Below are 19,015 nucleotides of genomic sequence, written 5' to 3'. Positions count from 1 at the left end.
TAAACTCAGAACTGCACATGAAGGAGAAGCTTTAAGAGTTCTGTTCTCACTGAGCAGTCCCAGAAAACTGTTGTCGTGACTGCTATACCATTGCCACAAGCTTTTGTCACAGAAGGTTATAGATAGGTTTTGGTGAAAACTGTCAAGCCAGCATAGCCAGTTTATAACTTTTGAAAGCAGGACCATGTCCAGAGTGTAAATGGTATATACAGGATATATTCTGGAGAATGTAAGACAATATATTGTATGTGGAGTGTACAGAGTAGTGAGAATTGCAAGTGTTGAGGGGCAAACAGGAGAACCTGAATTTTTATTTCATTTTCAAAATAAATCTAAACATTTTGTTAAAGACATTTCATAAAATATTCAGAATACATTTGCAATGGTAGGGAAAACAGAAAATGAAAATTTTAAATACTTTGAAAAAACATTTAACAGCAAGGTCAAAAAGAACCCTCCCCAAAAAGTAAGTTCTACACCCAATGACCAGGTACCATGCTGCCAGTTACTTACTGCTATACATAGGAAAATAAGTCTTCAAATTTCCTCAGAGGCCATCAGCATAAGCTCAGAAGAATGAATGTTAATTACTCATCCTAAAAATATTAATTATTTTTAGTAAAAGTAATTTTCATGAAGTCTCAAGAACTACAACCTTGGGAAATTGAGTCCTCCTTTTATGTATGTGTATACACACATACACAGATATATATAGATGTATATACATAGCTGGTACAGACAGCACAGCCTGCTTTAGCTCTGCTGTATTGCTAAAAGTATCCAATCAGTTTTCAAATTCACTATAGAACTGCTTCAGTGATTGTGCGTAGTAATGAATTCTGCAGTTTGCTTATACGCTGCATAGCCTAGTACTTTCTTTTGCTGAAGTTTTGTGTAAGCTTGTGCTCTTTGACTAAAGGAAAGAAAGGAAGGGAGGAAAGAAGGAACTGAGGGAAAATAAGGAAGGATGGAAATTCTCAGGCAATACTTTGTAAAATTTTACAAATTGGGAAAAATTGAATTCATTGGTGCAATAGCCACCACAACTTCTTTGTTCAGTGTGAATAAAAAAAACCAACCCTAAATTCAGGTATCACCAGAACTGTGGCAGTCAATTACATTTATGGTTTGAAAATACAAGTGCCTGCCCTGGATCTCAGCTGTGGAATTTAAAAATCAGGCATGAGCAAAAGGACCACCTGTAAATATACCTATCCAAACCAAACCCTTCAATAGTTTTAACAAAGAAGAAAAAAATGACGGATTTTGCTGCATTCCCGGACGTAAGCAAATCCAGGTTCTTGTGGACGATGGTGGATAGACCTTTCCAAAATTGGGGATCCCTCACAGAGAATGAATGCCCTGCCAGCTGCTTCCTCATACATCATTTGCAGAGCTCAAATGTGTGAATCTCTGTAGAGTTTGACTTGGCATTACATCACAGTGAGAAAAGTAATCTTTCACGCAACTAGACTCAGTTCCACACAACTGTGCTCAAACACGATGAAGTTCTCATAAACCAAACAGTTTGGCAAGAAAAAGGTTTATCTCTGTAGGATAATTTATTTTAATCTGTTATCTTATGCAAATCCAGTAGTGCTGCTATCTTTTTAATATCTCCCATAAGGTTTTATTTAAAGTCTAGACATGCTTTACAGAGAGTGTAAAATGTGTGGATCTAAAATCGTATTTTAAAACAAGAAGGTTTTAGCAAAGGTCATTCTGGATGCAAATCTGACTCATGGTTTCTCAAAACCTGGGCAACAGCCATCCTAAGATACATCATGTAGGCTGTCAGTCAGCCAGCAGAGCAGCCTGTTTGGGAACCACGCGTTCAGCCCTGTACGGGCTCCTGCTTCACGCACCCAGGCACCTACCAGCAGTGCACTGAGCAACAGAACCAGCATCCCTCGCTGACCGCTTGTTCTCTCACCAGCTCTCTTGGGGAGTAAGCGAGTGCCATGCAACGCAGCATCCTATTTTGTCAGATTGTTGGGGGCTTGTGGGGGGTTAGGGTGGTCTTTTTTTGAAAATTCTTCTTCCTTGAGGTCGTTCGAATATGAATCTGTGTGAAGGCATGGTGGGAAAGGCAGTCAGTACGTACTAGCAGGTCCTGTTATGTTTACCTCAGCCCAATATTTCTTTCTGTCTACTACTATATAATTTCATACTTTTTTAATATGCCTGAGAGAATATATCCAGAATATGGCAAAGACTTGTTGCAAAGTATACATGTCAAGGAGCCATGTTGCAGAGTGGCGGGGCCCCCTCGGGGGCTGCCAGGCAGGACCTCATCAGCCAGGGCTGGTCCCACCATCCCAGCCAGAAGCAGGGCAGGATGGGGGGCACCGGGGGCAGCTGGGGCCGGCATGTTTGCCCACTGTTCACAGTCGGGACCAGCAGGACCCACGGCCCGGCACAGACCACTGAACTGTCCTCAGTCCATAGGCTGGTAGGGCATGGGCAATTCTGTAACTCGTATTTGCCTAACGCTTCCCCTCAGCCCAGCAATTAGCATTGTCGTCCTGAATTCCCCAGGACCGTATTTCCGTAATTCCGCTATATGATTTTCCTGCAGGGGGTAACTACAGTCTGACATGGCACAAATTCATTCACGCTGACTTTCAGGTCAGCTTGGGTCTGGAAGAAATAGAGCATTTTCAAGCCGAAGAGCCCCCAAGCCATTTGCCACACAGAGAGCCTGGGGGGTCCTCCATTTCCAGCCTTCAGCAGGGCAGGGCAGGGCAGGGCAGGGCAGGGCAGGGCAGGGCAGGGCAGGGCAGGCTGCCCGGGTGGCTTTCTGGGAGGCTCAGCTCCTCTCCAGAGCGCACACATACTTCAGTGCTGCCCAGGGCCCTCCAAAGCTGGGCTGGCCCCATCCAGTGTCCTCGACACCCCACATGCTCTGGGCCGGCCGGAGGGCTGCTGAGCTCAAGCACGGAGCCAGACAAAACGCGTGGAGCTGCTCCGGGTCCTAGGGGTCCTGCGTGAGCCTGAGCTAGTGACCTCACTGGGGTTGAGGTGACAGCACGCAGCCACCCCTGGTATCCCCCACCGTCATCTCCCCACTTGCAGACCTCCTCCTCCCCTTACTCTGGTTAGCCCAGCCCCATGCCCTCTCAAGCAGAGCAACTGATTAACTTCTGATTAACGCTCTAGACGAAGTTCGGGATGGAAACTGCACAGTCCCTGTTAAGTGACTCAGTTGCTGCAGGATCAGCTCCATGACATCTGCCCTGTGTGATGATGTAACTGATGATGATCTGAAGATACCGTCTTCAAGCAGAGGCACAGGCATCCTGGCAGACTCTCAGAGCAGAACGCGCAGACGTTCCTCTAATCCCCTTAATCGCGAGTACCCGACCAACCAGACACCATTTGGGACCCATGTGGATCCACCTGTTTTTATTTCTTTAAATTGTTTTTGTGACTGTCGCCGTATCGCCTGGTTTTAGCGGGTAGCTCTTACAGCGGCGCTGCTTCTGCTCGCTACGATTTGTTTTCTTTGGGGATGGTTTTTCACTGGATGCTCACAGTGTGTTCAGGAGACGCTACTCTCGGCGCATAAAGGCGTTATGAAATTTAAACGGGTGTTTGCTTCCCAACGCCCCCTCTTACTCCGCTCCCCGTGCTTTCGAGCAGAAGACCTCAGGGGAGCGGTGGTAAACGCTGCCCCCACAGCGGGAGGAGAGAAGGGGCCGAGGGGCAGGGGGCCAGCCCGGCCCCAGGTACCGGCACACGGCGGCGGGGGCGACCCGGGGCGCAGGGAAACGCGCGAGGCCGGGGCGGGGCGGGGCTGGGGCGGGCAGGCACGCGGTGTTTACGGTTGAATGAGGGGCGAGGCCAAGGAGCGCTGCGTCAGAGCGGGGTGGAGGCAGGCGGCGGGCAGGCAGGCAGGGGGAGGCGGGCGCGCCCGGTGGGGCGGCCGCCGCAGGCAGGGGGCGGTGACACGCGTAGGGCGGGCCGGGGCGGCTGCCAGGCGCGGCCGGGCGCGCTGCCCCGCGGCACCAGGGGCGGCTGCCCGCGTCCTCCCCGGCATGGGGGTCGGGCTCCGGCCGAGACCCCGCGGGCGGCGCTGACCTGAGCGGCACCCGCCGCTGCCGCCGCTCCCTCCCCCGCGCCCGCAGCCCCGCAGGGAGGAGGCCGGGCGGCGGCGGCCGGCGCCCGCGGGCGGGCGGCGCGGGACTCGGGGCAGCGGGCCGCGGCGCGCGGGGCTCGGGACCCGGAAGCAGAAGCGGGGCCGGGAGGCGGCTGGATGGGAAGAAGCGGCGGCGGCGGCGGGCGGCGATGGGGGAGCAGCAGAGCTCGTTGAGCGCCCCGCGGGCGGCCGCCGCCGCCGCGCCGCCGAGCCCGGCCGGGGGCCCGCGGGAGCCCGGCCCGGGCGAGCCGCCTCTGCCGCGAGAGGCGGCCCCGGGTGGCGGGGCGGCCGGGCCGGGGCGAAGCGGGGAGCCGCCGCCCGCCGCCAGCCCCGAGCGGCGAGGGGCCGAAGAGGAGGAGGCGGAGGCGGCAGCCGGGCCGGAGCAGCCGCCGGCCGCGGGGGAGCCGGCGGCCCTGGCGGAGGAGGGGCCGGAGCCGGAGGGGGGCAACGGCCGCCGCCGCCCCCCCCGGCGGCACGTGTACTGCACCGTCTACTGCGTGGAGAACGACCGGCCGGTGGCGGCCCCCGCCTCCCCCCGCGGCGGCCCAGGCGTGGGGCAGCCCCCGGCGCGGCGCGGGGTGGCGGCGGGCGGCGACATCGAGGTGGTGGACTTGTACCTGCTGCCCGAGCCCTTCTCCGGGCTGATCGCGGGGGAGTTCGGGCCGCTGCTGGTGCTGAGCTGCCGCGTGTGCCTGGAGGAGAAGCCCATCAAGCCCCTGTCCTGCTGCAAGAAGGCGGTGTGCGAGGAGTGCCTCAAGCGGTACCTCAGCTCCCAGGTACGGCCCGGCAGGCGCTGCTAAGTTGTGCTGAGGGGGAAGACTGTTAGGCGGTGCGGTCGCAGCTCCAGCCCGCCGTGCTGCTGCTGGCTGCTGGGCGTGAGGCGCCGGCAGCGCGGGTCGCGGGCTTGAGCATCGCTCCGGGCCCAGCTCCGCGGCTTGCGCCCCTGGCGAGTTGAGCTCGGGTGGGGTGGCGTGGCGTGGCGTAGGAACCTTTCCCATCCCGTACGGAACGCGCTTGGCAGCCGCCTGCGTCTGAGCTGCTGATTTAATGACCGTTTGTTCCCGAAGTGTTTGCGCGTTGTTACGCAGCCTGTCGGGTTGGTCGCTTTTGTGTTTTCAGGCTCTTCCCATCTTCTAAAGGATTTTCTCTTTGAATTGTCAGACTCTTGCTGTTACGTGGCTGGCACCAGTTTCCTTTAAAGAGGAGAGCAAAGAATGATAAGGAACGGAGTTTGGGAGCGTTAGCAGCCGCTTCTGAGGCGACTCCTGGAGTTAGGGGCTGGGGATTTTGGCTGCCATCCCGAAACCCCCCGCACCGCTCGGCGCCTGTGCTGCCGCTTGTGCGTGCGGGTGTTCGGTGCAGCCGCTCGGCCTGTTCTGCTGAGAATACATCGCGTTTGGTATTACGCCAATTATGTAAGATTAAAATGGGGGGCGAGTCTGTGTGACTATTCGTGAAGAATCACAGTTACAACAGTAAACAAGAACTTAGGGGAAAAAATGCCCAAAACAACAACTCTTCTATCCTGGGTAGATAGCTACTCAGGTATAGGCTGCTTATATCTTCATCGCTGTTTTGTCAGTCAGAACTGCTGTTTCAAACCGAAATCGGCAGCTTGAAAGCAAAGCTCTGTCTTCGCTAGTGCTTTTAGTAGCTAGTTTAGCATCACAACACACTTGTGCATTGTTTCTGCTGCTAGTGTAGGCATGCCCTAAACCCAAAGAGGAATGGGAGAAGTATGGGTATGTGGGGAAAAACAAAACCAAATAAACCCTTTGGTTACCACCTTTGTGTTCTTATTCAACAGAAACTTTTGTGATGTGCTCGTTGGAGAGGTGCTGGTGTGGTGGTAGAATGAATTTTTACACCTATTGGGGCTGGGAGCTGTGCTGGGGCAGTCTGTGCTCCCACTGGGCTGCGTGCATAGGGATGGGATGCATAGCTACAGCTACCCCCACGCACTATAAATAGTTGTCGGGCTGTTCTGACCAGGGAACATTTCACTGCTTGGAAATTGCACGTGCTGGCTGAAGTGAAGCAGCCAGCTTCACTTCATTGGTAGCCTATGTAGCATTTACTAGTGCTGGTAGCGTTTGTTCTGGCTAATAGTAAACTCACTAGTGTTTTTATGGACCACCTTCGTTATGTTTAGATAACAGGGAAGGGCTTAACATGGGAACTGATGGATAGGAGAAGCAGAGTTGTGTTTTGTATGTCTCTTGTAACACTGAAACTCAGGAACACTTAATAAGCCTTCTCAAGACTTTGTGCACAGAGCCCAGAGTGGTTTGGTTCATAGTTAAGTGGTGGACTGAAAACCCTCAGTAAGTTTTTAGAGTATATTGCCAGTGCACGTTTGTGCCACCTTCGTATTTGCCACTGGGGGCATGTCAGAATATTGTCTTGCTTTGAAGCTGGAGATTGCAAAGTAGTGTGATGTCAGGGTGGTCCTGTCTAGCTTCTGCAGGTGCCTGCAGCTTACAGTGATCTAATGGAAGTTATGTGATCTGGTAGCTAAAGCCATACCAAAGAATTCTTCTGCCTAGTTTAGGCTGGACTCTCGGAGGATGATCTGGCAGCTTGGTGGCTGAAACACCTGGTTCCCAGGCCAGCCAGCTATATGCCCCATGAAGTGGGTTTAGCATTGGCCAGCTGTTGGATACGTATGCAGGGATGCCCTCTTCAAGGAAGCTGCTACTATTGCTGAGCACTTTGCAAAGCTTATCCCAGCAGCTATTAAAAGGTCTGCTTCGCAGGTAGCCATATGGGTACTTACTCCTGTACATAAAAGGTGGGGCAGGGATACAGATGTGGAGGAGGGGATGTCTGCAGCAGGGATAGTGATCTTGAGGAGGGAGATTCACAGAGCACTTCTGTGGGCACGTTGTTACACATGCTGTTGTGACGAGGCAGAATTTTAGTTGCTTGGTAAATTTGTTCAGGGAAAAAGGAAAGAAAATACCCTCAAATAAGTCCAATGTGTTCTTCCCCTATCTTCCATTTTTTAAAAGAAATGAAAATTATGTTTCTTTGAGAAGAACAAGAAGTGATGTATCTTTCCTTTGTGCTGTGCAAGGACCCTGTGACTCATCCTGAGGAGAGAGAAAAGACTTCTCCATGTCAGTTACATTAGAGGAATTTCTGGGAAGGATGAGTGAAAAGGCAGTATAGGATAAAAATAAAGTCGCCTTTCGTCTTTTTTCTTTGCTACACGAAGTGCTAAGTCTCAAAAGAAAATGTACCAAAAGTTCAAAAGGAGTAAACGTTGAAAAGCTGTTTGAAAATTTTAACAGATTTTCAGTTTGGATACAGTCAGCTTGATTTAGGAATGTACCTGAAATTGAAAACAAACAAAAACTGAAAAACAAAACCCCAAGCAGCAATATGCATTGTTTAGATCTGGTTTCCTTGTCAGAGAAGTAGCAATCTGTGCCCTTTGTTTGAGAGGACACTGGCTGGCTCTAAGTCTCTGGAGGAGTGGTCTTTCATGCTGAAAATGTGGAGTATGTTGGCAGAAGTATAACACTTAAAATAATTCATGTTGCCTTTAATGTCTGTGTGTGTTTTCCTGCTGAAGAAAGCTGGATTCTTGATGATGGTTTCATTGTGATTTCTGAAATGATGCTTAATGGCGTAGCAAAGTAAAAACCCTGTTAATGCACTCTGCCCTCTTCTATGCAAACATATAACAGCATCAAAACTTCTGCCTTGGAGCCCTTTATAGATCAGAGAATCAACTGAAGTTCTAGGCATTGTTGAGAAGATTATCCAGATGAAAATACTCCAACTGCAGAGTTCTCTAGTAGTGTTACCAGCATGCTGGAAAATGAGGGTGATTGATTTAGGAATGTCGCATCTGAAGGTCCTTAGAGGTCAAATCCAGTCTTTCTTATCACCAGCACCTTGCTGCATAATCCTTTTCAAAGATTTAATGGCTGGAGCAGAAGCTTAGCAGGCAAGCCTGGAGTGCCCAGGCTGATCTGGAGCTTGACTTTTGGTAAATTGCGTAACTTTACCTCTGCCTCAATTTAGCTGTTCCTTCTCCTGGCCTAATCCTTGCAGACCCCTCAGGGCTTTTCAGGGCCTCACTACAAGCAGTTTATCTACCATTCACAAAAAAATTTCTATTACTTTATTCTCATGGACCCAGAGAAATTGAGGGGGGTAGGTATGGGTGATGGGTTAGCATGAAAGAGGTTGTGGCTCTTGCACCTCAGGACCTGGTGTGGGTCCCACAGAGCCTGATCAGGTCCCAACAAGCCCCATGTCCAGGAATCAGCGCAGCCCAAAGCTGTTCTTTGTTGTTATGCTTAATCACGAATGTAAAACGGATGAGGCTGAAGAGTGTGAATGTTTGAAATGTCAGTGCTCTTCCAGGACCATAGTGCTCACGGAGGCCATCTCTGTGGGCTCTCAGGTATGTGCTGAGTGAGGTCAGGGTCAGAAGGCTGGAAGAATTGTTTCCCCTTCGGCTGGAGCTGTGGGCTTCTATGCTTGTGCATCCAGCATACAAACTGGGGACAAGGAGGGGAAGAACTGGGGCACTCAGTCTCACAGATGTAATATTGCATTCACATCTCCTTCACTTCCCATCTTCCTCTCCATTTAACGTGGCACCAAACCCGGGTTATTCCAGAAACTGTGTGCACGCATAGGTTTGCTAAATGAGTGATTCACTTCCTAACCTCTCCTGGCTGCTTGTATGTCTGAGTCAGAGGGAGTATTTGCGCCTGCTTTTGGTTTTTGTCCATTTGTGTGTCTGGGGTGGGGTTTGTTTGGAAATTTTCTTTAAAAATAAACAAATAGGTATGGGAAGAATTTTGACTTGAGAGGGAGAAGACCTAAAGTTTAACTAGGTTTTTATATTTAACTCATCCCTGACTGGTAAAGAGGCTAAGATTTATATGTGTTTTCTCATCTCCCTAATCTGTAAACCTGACAAGTGCTATTCAGAACAGCAATCTCACTCCTCAGTTTTTAGCAACTATTGACTAGACCAAAATAACATTTGCTGTTTCCTAACATCTATAAAGTACAATATGTTCTCTAATAAATATTTGAAGCTATGTATATATAATTGTATCTATACTTGTTTCACTCTTCCTATAAAGTGGCTGTAAAAGTTTTATAGAAACCTTGGTGATTTGGCTGCCTGCTTTTTCTACATGCAAATTAGGAAACTTGATAATCCAGTTCTGATCCTTTGCTCATTAGTGATGCTTTATTTTGTAAATCTTGTAATTTTCTTGGAGCAGGCATTCTTATATTAAAGGACTTTGAGTTAATTTAAACAGCATACTATATTCTCGATCAGATATTATGGTGCTTTAATTATAGGAACTCTAATGAGATTAGTGGCCGTGAGTAAATCGGAAAGGATTGTTGGGGGTGGGGAGGGGCCGCATCCAACAGCATTTTGTGCATGGTTGGTTTTGGTGGGACTAAAATCCTGCTCTGCTCTCCTGAGCATGAAATGTAGAGATCGTCATCCCTCTGCCTGGGACCTCTTGCCAGTCTTCCTCTCTCTGTGACCTGAGATCTTGTTTTTGACCCCTTTCTTTTCTGTGCATGATCTCCTTCTGAAAGACCTGGAGAAAAAAGCAGCAGACTGTTACAGTCGGGATTTTTGTGGGGAATGTGATTATAAAGCCACGTAGCAAAGAGGAGAATTTAGGAGTAGGCTGTATTGCCTAAAACTAGTACCGGCTTGGAGCCGGAGGGACTTGACACCTGTGTGCCTCTTCAGGTGTCTGATGGTATCATATAAATGATACACCTTCAAAGCTGTAGTCTGGTTGCTGATGAAAACCAGCCAACAGAAAGGTAGGCACCAAGTGCTGAATCATCTGATGGTTAATGAGCTGCTTGTGCCCTGAGTCAAACCAGAGCTCAGAAGGGCCGCTGTCATTCAGTGCGGGAGAAGGTCTGTGTTTGCAAGGGTTATTAATCCAAAAACATGCTCAGTGAGTTGCTAGGACGGCTGCAGACTGGCTACCAGGAGGTGGTGGCAGGGTGAGCGACCACCCTCCAGCTGATGTTGCAAGAACACAGAAGTTTCCAAAGGAGGGAGAGAGGTGCAGGAGGAGAAGAGCATATATTACCTGCTAGATTACAGGCTTTCTAAACCAAACCAGCCACCTTTGCCACTATAAGGTGGCTACGTTCCTGAGTAGAAGGAGGAGGAGCAGGCGGTGGCTGTGGCAGATAGACCTGGTCCATCAGCTGTGAGCAGTCTGTAAGCTGCAGGAGCACCTCAACTTCTTCATTGTCTTTTTCAGCAAACAGCTTCTGAAAGTCCTGTTCTCCTGACATGTTGTATGCAGTGCCAGTGCCGAAATGCTGCTGCATAGCCAGCTGTCCAAGGGTTACTGTCACACTTCAGAATGACACACAAATACCTTTAAGATTGTAAGCATTAGTCTTTAAAGTTGACTAGGCATACACCTGGCTTTTAGTCATGCTTGAATGCTTGTTGATGGATCCAGTTTGGGCCAAAACTTAAGTTTGGAACAAAGTTTTACAAAATCAAGCATTGCTGGAAATACTTTTAAATTCTTTTTAAAGAAAACTAGTTTTGAGCAATGTTCTTGAATGATAATACTGCGTAGTTGTCCTAGTGTGTGTAGGCCTAGATACTCTGTCAACATACCACCATTTTGTGTGGTATGTTTGTTCCCTGTGTAGAAGTAGCTGCAAGCTTACTCTACATGGATAGGTATGACTTCCTCTTGTTTGGATAAGTCTTTGCCAGATGTAGAGCTGGAATACAGGGCTGTTGTTTCTTAGCCATGCTGCTGTGGAGTGAAAGGGAAGGAGTGGCTGTTCTTATAGCTAAGAAGATTTCCGTTAAAACTCTGATCTGTAGGATCAGAGATGTTGGGAATAGAAAAGGTGGTGTCACCTTTGAACAGTTGCAGGAAGGATTTTGCTAATGGGGGTAAGCCTGAATTCCTGGGGTGAGGATAAACAGTGTCATGAAATTGTTGATATTGGTAGCAAGGGGTGAGGGTAAATGGCAAGTCCCACAGTGGTGCCATGAATTTGTTGGTGTTGATAGTAAAGCTGATTTTGAAGGCTAAAGACTTCCTATGAATGTGAAATTGCAGCAGGAGATGAAGGAGAACCGGTTTTGTTTTAGCTTGGGTTGAAATCTAATTTTGAAAATTCAGCATTTCTGTGAAGCAGAACCTCTCCTTATCAGCTGCCTCCCATAGCCAAAGTGTTGCACCTCACTAGTAGGTTTGTGGTGTTGGCATTGGGGACCATAGGCAGGCTGAGCCATGAGGAGATCGTCTGCCGTGTGCCTTCCCTCCCACTGCTCCCACCAGCTGTTCCCAGGAGCTACCAGGCACAGGTATGGAGTCAGTCCAGTGATTTTAAAGTGAAATGAGTTGTAAACTGAACTGTTGGGTTTTAATTGCCCAAACAGAGAAATGAAGGAGTTAAATGGGGGTTGGGAAGGCCTTCAGCTCACCTCTGCCCTGTTCCTCTGTTTCTCCACTCAGAACAACTGTTCTTCCAACTGCTCTGGGGCCTCTTGGCCCTTCATTCCTCTCTTCTTCTTGTACAAATATCTTGCTTCCTGCTGTCTAAAGCAGCCAGGCTCGAGGAAAGTACGTATCTTACATGGCCAGGATGTAAGTACATTGTCAAAATGATTAAGAGTTGTAAGGGATGTAATTTCTTCAAAAGAATTTAAACTGGTGAAAAAGGGCATTACTTACCCACCCGGTTACGCTGGTTTATCTGTCTTTCAGTATGCTTTAGCTGCTTGCACTTATGTTTCTCTTATCTTTTTTTAATACTTTCTTTACGAATTATATTAAAAAATCCTTGTCTGTAGGATTTTATTAGCCAAATACCTATGACTTTTTCTAGTATAGAAAAAGGGACAAATTTGTCTGGTGATGAAGAGGCTATTTAGCTTTTGAGTCCATTTTTAAGTGCTTGAAAAATTTTTGGTAAAGGCAAAGAAATGAATTCTATTTGGAAGTTAACGTGAACATAAAAATAACAGCATTCCTGTTGAATAGACAGTTCTTAAATATATGTCTTTCTGTTACGGCACACATACATTTATTGTATAGGTAAGTAAGCCTTGTGAGAGCAGTTGCTTAATGTAAGTGAAATAGGAAAAAATTAGGATGAAAACCAAATTCAAGACTTTACCTGTAGACAAGAAAACGTTATGGATTTCAGTGCAGAAGGTCAGAAGTTTAACAGTAGTTTGAGCCAGATTTCGAATGGAACCTGAAATGGCTTAGAGTCCACATTTATGTTAGTAGCTACCTTACTGCTTCAATTTAAGATCGGTGTATATTTTCATTGACAAGCTTGTTGGGATGTACAGTTGCTCCTGTTTATTTACTTAATTGTGAGAAAGGCTGTGCACTTCCTAGATTACAATTTCATGAAAAGATAAAGAAATTTCTAAAGCTATCCCACTTCCTTACGAGCTTGCTAGTAGACTGTAGTGCACTTACAAAACTGCACATGTCTCTATTATAAGGAATATCAGATTGAAATAATAATAAAAGTACCTTTCCCCTTCTGTGGGCTTTTTTCCCCAGTGGTGTTTTTATTAAGTATAGTACAAACTATATTGGATAGTGTAGTGGAAAATCGAAGGGGCAAAGTTTAACTTTCTCAAGCCTAGTCATGCTGATGCCATTGTGTATTGTTTTCTACCAATGACATGATACGAATAGCAGCAAAGGCAGGTGCCTCTCTGGTTTAGTTGGTTTGCTTCCTGATTTCATAGGAATGGTGGTGTATCAGCTCGGGGGTGTAGGATGGGGATCTGAATGACTCTGTCCCTTCAGCTTGTAGGAAAGGGAAGTCCTATCCAAACTGTTTCAGCTGTGATGTGGCTCTGTGGGGTTGCTCACACAATACAAGGAAGGAAGAAGAGCGAGATGATGATTGCCGGGATGGGAACGGCTTGGTGATGTTGTAAGAATTGGTTTGCCCCAGAAGGTGGGCTTGCTCAGGCTAAGCTTTCATAAAAAAAAAAAAAAAAAAAAGAGAATCATGAAGACTCGTGGCCTCCATGTATAAGGTGGATCTTCAGCCTTTGTTTAAACCTGCAGCTGAATACTGGCCAGTTATTCTGGTAAATGGTGTCCAGAAAGTGAAATGGGACTAGCTGTATTTCTGCCCGCCCCCATCCAATGGGAAACCACGAAATAAATCTAACCTTAAAAAGGAAAAAAAAAAGTAATCTATTTTAAACACAGTTTAAAGTGTAGAACTTTGAGGAAAATAATGCGTTTGTGTTTTACTGGATGCTGGAAGACTTTTATACCCTATAGGTAGCAGAGAGGGGTGGGGTAGGTAGGTGCAGCGTGTCATCTGTGACACGATTACAGAGGTGCTGTGAGAGGTGCCGCTTTCCTGAACAGGCAAAAAGAAGTGCTTCACTATTGTCAGTACTATTGCTGCTGTATGGGGCAAAGAAATGGTGGGGGAGGGCTTCCTCACGCTTTCAGCTATTTTCATGTTGCTCGCTGTGTGAATGTGCTTTGGGGAGAGGACACCTTATGCCTTTCCATTCCAGCACACCTGTGCAGTGCCAGGTATAATTTGTCTCCTTAGAAGTACTCCTTTAGATGCCTTATGGAAACAAGTATGTAAACTGCTCGGTGCTTTTTCAAGTGGATGTGCAGCTCAGTTGTGCAATAGCTTGGAAAGCCTGCTTAGTTAACTTTATGGTATTAGCATGCAGCTTAAAAAGGGGAAAGAATGTGCAACTTAAAAGTTTTTTGGAATGGATGGATCCGCAAAAGAGCAAACATGCCCCATCGTATTTAGATGCCAAGTGTTGCATACCAACTACAAAATGTAGATGTTAGGACTCCAGGTAGAATTATGGTGGTGATAGTATATTTTACTGTGGTAAACTAATCCTACTCAGATTAAGGCAGAAAATCAGTTGTAAAACACTGGAGTTCTGTCTAAGTGTTGTTGCTGTTAGACAGTTATGGGTATTGACATATACATGGCCATCTAGACCTCAAAGTGGCCGAAGTGAAATACATTATTAAAATCTGGATATTTCAAAGTATGCCCATATCTATGGTCCCCATTTTCCTTACATAGGGTCAGTGGAAATTAAGTAACCTCAGAAATTTTCACCCATTTGTGTAATGGAAAGTAGATTCAGCCTTGCTTCTGTTGTATTTCTCAGTAACACCTAAAGAGTAATTTTCAAACTAACACTTAAAGAGTAATTTTCAAACTTCTGAAGATGCCCATTCTTTCAAGGCATTATCTGGAGTTGTAACTTCATTTTAAATTACTAGGATATTCCCAGTCTCTAAGATGTAAGCCTTCCTTGCAGTGGGTTGTGACTATTACTGATGGACATTGCTGAGTGCTTTTGCCTCAGTGAAGTAAGTATTTCATGTGAAGGCTTGATTTGTCCTTCTTTTTGTGAGAGTAGCTCTGCAAATCCTGCCTGAAGTATCCCAGAATGTAATGCTTCATGAGGACCTCACTCAAGCTGAGACAGGTAGTCGGACAAGGCCAAGCCATCACTTCTGGTAAATTTAAGGATCTAAAATGAGTTCTGGATCTCATTCTTTTTCTTTCTATATCAAGAAAAGCAGACCTTGTTTAAAGCTGAAGGTCTACAGTCATTTTAGCTAGCAGTGCTGCTCACCCCAACCTGCAACTTGTTTCCTACTGTTCCTGCATCATCTGATCCACCAGCAGAAAAAAATGATCTGGTTTAAAAGTAACCTTTCACAACCATTTTTTACTTTTTTTTTTTTTTGTCTTACCCAGTTCCTAGTTGTCTCAGGCACAGCGTGCAAATGTTTATTCCACCACAAGGCGCTACGGAATAAAGTGTCCATGGGTAAGCAGGGCCATTTGTTTTGGCAACTGTGACAGCCTGTCAGAACAAAACGATTGAAAAGGCAGTGAGAGGGAAGGGGACAGAACATGTTCAAGATGACGGCACGTGGAGGTTTTCATTGGAGCTCGATGAAATCAAACCTGCAATTTGGTCCTGTTGCTGCATCACTTCCTCTTTCACAATCCAGATGGAAGTCATGGCTTGTCCAGCGCCTGAAGGTGCATCTGCACCCACAGCTCTTGGGCAGGCGTGGTGGCATGGTCAAGAGCATTTCTCTGAGCTGCTCGCAGCACTGACGTTCCCAGTCCAGCCCAGGCTGGTACCCACTAGTCCTGTCTCTGCTGCCTGTGGCATCATTAAATAAGAAGCTCTCAACTAGCTGGAATTCTAAAGCATCCCCAAGTGTTCTATAACATAGAACAGATTATTCCTGAGGCAGTTTTACAAGTGAAGTTTTTCATGTGAATATTCTTGCAGATGAGGAACCTCTTTTTTGATCTTGCTTGTTTCAACGCTTAGTTTGCTGCAGCCAAGCAGTGCCAACTATGATCGTTATTTTCTTGAGAGAAATTTTTCCTGCACCAGAGAGCTCTCAAAAGAAGTTCCTTGTTGCTCCTTACCTGTTTGAATAACAAGTGAGAAGATGCAGAGCTCAAAATGATAGGATTTTTGATTTTTATTGTGTGGGTTGTGGGTTTTTTTGGGGGGTGTGTTTGTTTTTTTCTTTTTCTGCAAAGACACAAAATGCATGAAGACTGTTATTAAATATGAAGTTATTTTAAAATGCACAACAGAACAAGGTACAGCACCGTCATGGAAGAACTGATATGCATCGTGTAGAGATCTTTGCTGGTGAAGATTCTTCTTGAGCTTGGTCATACAGTCTCTTGGTACAAGTACAAAAAAATAAACTTGTTTTGAAGAAGACAACCAAAATCAATTCATTACTATTCCAGTATATTCTTTTCCACTCTAAATGACTTTCTGTGTTTCTGTAGGTGTACTGCTTTTGACCCATAAAAATTTTAAGCCTATTTTTACAATGAATATAGGATTTTTTTAAGCTGTATGTAATCCACGCTTCTGGCATGTGCATTGGCATGAATGGGCTGTAACTATGGCTTTCACAAGCTAGAAGCATGTTTCTTGTTGAGAAGCATGGAGATCTTTGTTTGGGAGAAGCGGGGGAGACAAGGAGAGGGTCTCCTCTCTGTGCCTCAATAATGCACTGGCACCAGATGGTAAGTTTTCTGATACTAGCTTACCATTTAGCTTCTGTATCGAGTTTTGATCTAGAAGAATTTTGTTTTGCCAGTCCTTATGGTGAAAAGAAAGAGCAAGGAAGAGGTTTTTTGATTATTTTCATTTTTCAAGTAGGAGCTCGCCTGACTGTTGGAACGTTAGTAGGAGGCAGCAAATCTGGGTTAATGATGACAGATGATGCGAGCAGCTCATAATGATGGAACCACTAAAAAGGTGAATGCAATTTGAGGATGTAGTAGAGAGAGGAGAGCAATGAGGCCGGTGTGTGTGGCGAGGCTTTATTTGGAATCTCAGGCACCAGAGTTTAAGAAAAATGGCAGGAACCAGGAAGGACTGCAAGGAGAAAAGTGCTGTCGTGCAGGTGCAGAACTGTTTATTTTAGCGTAAGGAGAACCGGGAGGAGAAATGACTGCCCTCTCTAAATGCAAGAGGGGGTAAATTGGGTAGGCACTTCTAAAGAAGTTTTGGCACAACACAAACTATAAAAATTGCAAGGAATTAAGTTAGGCTAGAAATCAGTGTGAGCCTGTATATTTGGGATAAAAGGGAGGGACCTGGGAGAGCCCTTCCAGTCTCTGAATTTGGGAGGAAGGGCACGGTATCTGAGTGGTTCTCAAAGCCAGCACCTTCGATGCTGTCAAAAAGGACTCACTATGTGGCACCATTATGTGCTGAATTTGGCCCAGTTGGATGGGAAGGCCACACACGCTTTTTTAGAGTGCGCTCTGTTGAGAAGCTTGAGTCCAATGAGGAAATGGTAGAAGAGTTTTATTGTCTAGTGTTACTTTTTTTTTAACCATTGAAAACAGCAAAGGATTTTCTAATGCCCAACATGTATCTGCAAAGTACACTTCAAACCATGCTTTATGTTTGGCATTTTTTGGTCTGTAAGGAATCTGAAGTCAAATGCCTCACACTGTTTTTAGGAGAAATGGCTTTTAAATAAATTTCAAAACTGTGTTTTCGAGACTGTTTTTGGTTAGACTGATCTGGCCTGATCAGAGCAATTTCCAAGTGGTTTCCTCCCTCCGCTGGTGGAGGAGGGACTGCGTTGCTGTTACCTGAGTTGACCTAAGCTATAGAGGATGCCCTTGTGAAATCACTCTCCAAGGGAATTCATGCAGGCTGTTGTATAAAGAAACTTGTGAGAGAAAAAACAATTAGCAAAGACCAGTGATAGCTTGTTTTAGTTTCCACAGATTGCTTTTACGTGAAAACAATGAACAGAACAGATGGTTAAGGTACCAAAGAAAAGCTGGGTAACATTGAAAAACAGCCTCTGAAATTGGGTGGTTTGGGTGTGGGGTTTGTTTTGAATTTTTTTTTTTTTGGTGAAACTACAGTTACCAGCTGGGCAAATGTGCTGTAAATAACTGGAAGGTGGTAGCTGGTTGTTGTTGAACTTCCTTGTCTGTTAGTCTTTAGTTTAGCTGTATGCTTCACTTGACAGGTGGCATCATCATTCTGGATTTATCTCCTGATGTCTCATTCTAAGGTTTTTTCCTTCCAGTTTTTGATACCAATATCTGACAAGTTTTGTGGAAGGATTTTAGCATCCTTAAAGTACTTATGTTGGCTGCCAGGTAGTCTTTTGGTGCTCAAGGTGGTTGCAAGATGATTTGTTGGGATTTTGGTGAAATCCATCCTGGCTCTGTGCCTGGCCTGGTGTACAGAGGGAGAGCTTTGCTGCTGAGGTGCAATAAATGTTGAGTTTCTGTATTCATCACAAAATATACCTGCAAGCTGCCTGAATGAACTTGTTGAAGCTGTTGTGCTCTTTATAGCTGCTATATGCAGAAGCTAGATCCACAGGGAAAATAACAAATCTTGCACAGAGGTAGAGGCTGGGTAGCCAAGTACATGTGTCTTAAGTCTTTAATGTCCTTTATGTGTTTGCACTTTTGAAGACTGTGTAGCATTAAAGAATATTTTTATTCAATTCTTGTTAAGTTAGGTTTATACCAGACTAAACTGGTCTCCTGCAGGGTTTTAGTTTCATGTAGTGTCTCTGAGTTCACCAGTGAAGTCTGTCTGGGAAGATAAATTTCATGGAAGCACTAATTGATTTCATTTTTGGCTCCAAAATCAGTATCAGGCACTAATCTGATCGTGACAAGCCTACTTCTGGATTTGAACAAACCTTACACAAACATGAAGGCTGATATATGCTGACACCAACAGGCACTGAAACCTTAAAAATATTTCTGAAAGCTGTATGATTTTTTTAATGGATTACTTCATATATGTAAGCCATGATGGAAAAATTGAGGAGAACTATATCTGGAATATATCAAATAATAGTATATCTTGTGTAATGGTCTATTGAGACACTTGAAAAATGCAGAAGTACTGCCCAAGGAATAAGAGAAGGCAGATGAAATGAAGTAAATGGCTGGCTGATATGTATTTTGAGTGGGTTATAAAAGCTTTATTTATGGCAGGAAGTTGAGCTTCTTCAAAAGGTATATGCTTATCTAATGAGTGCTGTAAAGATCCTGGAGAACGACCTCTGTTCTTACCAGCTTCCAACTTTTGGTCTCTTTCTTCTTCCCTTTCCTGGATGAGCTTCCTTTCCACTGTCAGGAGCTTTTTAGAATGTTATTTCCTTTCCATAGCGATCCTTTTGCTTACAGTATTTGCAGTCGTGCTCTGAAAAGGTAGAGGTTTATACAACTTACGACTAACTTGGTCACGTTATAGATTATTCATCAGTGCCATTAAAGTGAAAGTTTTGTACTGGAGGAAGTCTAATATCA

The 19,015-nt window shown here is 45.8% G+C and overlaps 1 protein-coding gene across 1 annotated transcript in view; it reads left to right on the top strand.

Annotated features, from left to right (window-relative positions):
- The first annotated feature begins 4,287 nt into the window (after positions 1-4,287).
- The window catches only part of RNF217 (ring finger protein 217), a 64,202-nt gene continuing 49,474 nt past the window's right edge, over positions 4,288-19,015 (top strand). The window contains exon 1 of the mRNA XM_050894373.1: positions 4,288-4,914. Coding sequence (XP_050750330.1) covers positions 4,288-4,914 — 627 coding nt within the window. The remainder of the gene's footprint in view (positions 4,915-19,015) is intronic.

Source organism: Gymnogyps californianus, chromosome 3 (genome assembly GCF_018139145.2).
Source record: "Gymnogyps californianus isolate 813 chromosome 3, ASM1813914v2, whole genome shotgun sequence".
NCBI classification, from domain to species: Eukaryota; Metazoa; Chordata; class Aves; order Accipitriformes; family Cathartidae; genus Gymnogyps; species Gymnogyps californianus.
Note: the sequence above shows the minus strand (reverse complement) of the source record. Positions and strands in the feature narration are given on the sequence as shown.